At 32.9% G+C, this 2,525-nt stretch overlaps 1 protein-coding gene across 1 annotated transcript; it reads right to left on the reverse strand.

The window, feature by feature from the left end:
• Positions 1-293: 293 nt before the first annotated feature.
• Positions 294-1,731, reverse strand: LOC145062937 (major pollen allergen Art v 1-like). The gene is made up of 2 exons (XM_079010527.1): positions 1,592-1,731; positions 294-925 (listed from the first exon to the last, which is right to left on the reverse strand). The coding sequence occupies exons 1-2, from the start codon at positions 1,656-1,658 to the stop codon at positions 525-527; spliced, it is 468 nt and encodes a 155-aa protein (XP_078866653.1). The 5' UTR covers positions 1,659-1,731; the 3' UTR covers positions 294-524.
• Positions 1,732-2,525: the final 794 nt, after the last annotated feature.

A 2,525-nucleotide genomic window follows, 5' to 3' on the forward strand; every position in this document is an offset into this window, starting at 1 on the left:
TATGAGGGGATTCTTCATCTTGTGAGGAACAGGCTGGTTATGACTCTAATACAACTGAAGTTATTAAAGACTCCGAAGATGAGGAGGAAGAAAGTGATGATGATGATAATAACACCTAGAAAGTGATGGTTCTGACTCTATTACAATTGAAGTTGTTAATGAAATTTTTTTTTAACAAAATGCAATCTATATTAACTTTTTAAGCCATTTTCATATATTTTGAATTTTTGTTTATGTTATTTAACATTGTTATTTTAACATTTTAAATCGTAGGAAAACCAATATCGAAACGATTAATCAAATAATTTTCAAGTTGTTTATTTAATCCTTGGGAGGTTATTAATTATTATGACAGAAAATTTATTGAATCATTAATGAAACAGTTATGCATGGGAATCATGTGCTATGTATTATCGATACAAGAGACCTTGTAATTTAGAAAATGCTCATATGTCCATCGGAAGCAATTTCTCTTTATTTATAGTCATCTAATGCTTGCTGTTCAAGAAAGATGATTGGTCCAATCAAATGCCCGGAGGAGGCTGTCCGCCTTCCGCCGGAGGTGGCTGTCCTCCCTCTGCCGGAGGTGGTTGTCCGCCTTCCGCTGGTGGTGGTTGTCCCCCTTCCGCTGGAGGTGGTTGTCCTCCTTCCGCCGGAGGTGGTTGCCCGCCTCCAGGAGGTCCCGGAGGATTCGGTGTGGGTGCCCCATTCCCAGGGGGAGCAGTAGAGGGAGGAGTAGGAGACGCCTTGGCACCACATTTAGTGTAGCAAAAGCACATATATTTCGCTTCACGTTGATGACAAGCTCCATGTTCTGCACCCTCCCACTCTATGCATTGCTTGTCGCACTTGACTGTGTCTTTGCACGTCCCAAACCAGGTCTTGCTTGGCTTTTCACATACTTTCGCCTTCACAGTCGTGATTTCTATTCACACAATTTCAAATGGATTTTAGTTAACAGAAATTTAGTTAGCTGAGATATTAAGTAGAAGAAATTAATGAAAAATACGTATAATACTCATCTACTATTAATCCGGTATATAATAAGTTTTCGTTTGCCATTAAAGTTGTTTCGTTACTCTTCTGTCGTTTATCTTAGGCCGAGTACTATAACCTTGCAAAGCCTTTACATTTTTGGAAGGAGAACTGAGTAATATTATTTACACGGAGGACAAAACCGCTATAGCATTTTTTTTTTCTTCCTATTTTAAGTATAACAATGTAGCTTTTTTTAATCTAAGCAAGTAAAAAGACATGAAAATGACTAAATAACTCTTATCACGAGGCTAAGAGAAAAACCGAAAGCAAGAAATCAGTCGTTCTTGATTAAAATCTCTTGTATTTATTATAAATTATTACTTCATGGTTTGCGATCGAGGGAATATATAGATACCGAGGCTTTTGAGTGGCAGATTTTCCATCACAAAATACGGAATATAGTAAATTTTAAGAAAAAAATTAAAGATATAAGGAGGTTCTTTTCTGTTTTTTCTTTATCATAGCACCACTCTATTCTTAATAAATGTTATGCCGTTAAAAAAGCAATTAATCGGAAAACTAAGAGAGCAAAATATGTTTGATTGATCAGCACCTGATATAGCAAAAACGAAGACGAGTAGAAGGAATGCAAAAAACCCAACTGAACTTCTTCCCATCATTTAGTTATGACGAAGATGAATAACACTTAGCTACGAATTCGCCTAAGAGAGGTCGAAACGATTGAACTATTTATAAGAGAAGGAACAAAAGCGAAGATTACCCGAAATTTTAAAAAAGTAAATCATGAAATGACATGGCATCCACACGTGTTTTTGATATTGATAATGATGCATATTTTTTCATTTAAAAAAAAAATAAAGATTAATTGGAACAATAAGCCACAATGTCAAAAAATTAATATCATAATAAGGATTTTTTTGTTATATTTTTATATAAAAGTAGTCATGTGTTAGTATTGTTATTATTATTTCGTGACTATAAGTTTATTATTAAGAACCTATACACGAGTTAACAAATGATATTTTGTCTAACGGTAACGTGTGACTCTCTTAAATGAGAGGTCATTGATTCACGTCTTTTAAAAGACATATATGATATTTACAAACAGGTTAGTTTGTTTGTCGTTCAAAAAAAAAAAACACTTAGAAATTATATTTAAAAAGCAATGTTGAATGTTAAAATAACAAAAATAATAAAAAAAAAGTAATAATAATAATAATAATAAGATTCACTAATCTAACCAATATAAATATTTCTTTTATTAAAAATATCTTTTTTTTTTCTGATAAAGTGACAATATACTCTAGAACACATCATTCCAAAGTAAATTCTGAAATTCTAAACTAGCCATGTCGGAATGACATTCCGGAGTGTCTTTTTTTATGTTTTTATTTTATAATAATTTCAAACCATGGTTGGTCATCTGTAATATCATCATTTATGTATGTATTTATGTGTTTAACTATAGTTTGCTAGTCTTTTCTAACTTTACATGATTACTCGGCGAATATCCGTGCGTTGCGTAG

This window comes from Lactuca serriola, chromosome 7 (genome assembly GCF_051521515.1).
Source record: "Lactuca serriola cultivar US96UC23 chromosome 7, Lser_US96UC23_V15, whole genome shotgun sequence".
NCBI lineage: Eukaryota > Viridiplantae > Streptophyta > Magnoliopsida > Asterales > Asteraceae > Lactuca > Lactuca serriola.

What these genes read in the sequence shown, in the direction of transcription:
- LOC145062937 (XM_079010527.1), bottom strand. Translation starts at nt 1,658, where the DNA reads ATGATGGGAAGAAGTTCAGTTGGGTTTTTTGCATTCCTTCTACTCGTC. An exon ending in CTTCGTTTTTGCTATATCAG is followed by an intron (nt 926 to 1,591) that starts GTGCTGATCAAT and finishes TTGTGTGAATAG; the next exon opens with AAATCACGACTGTGAAGGCG.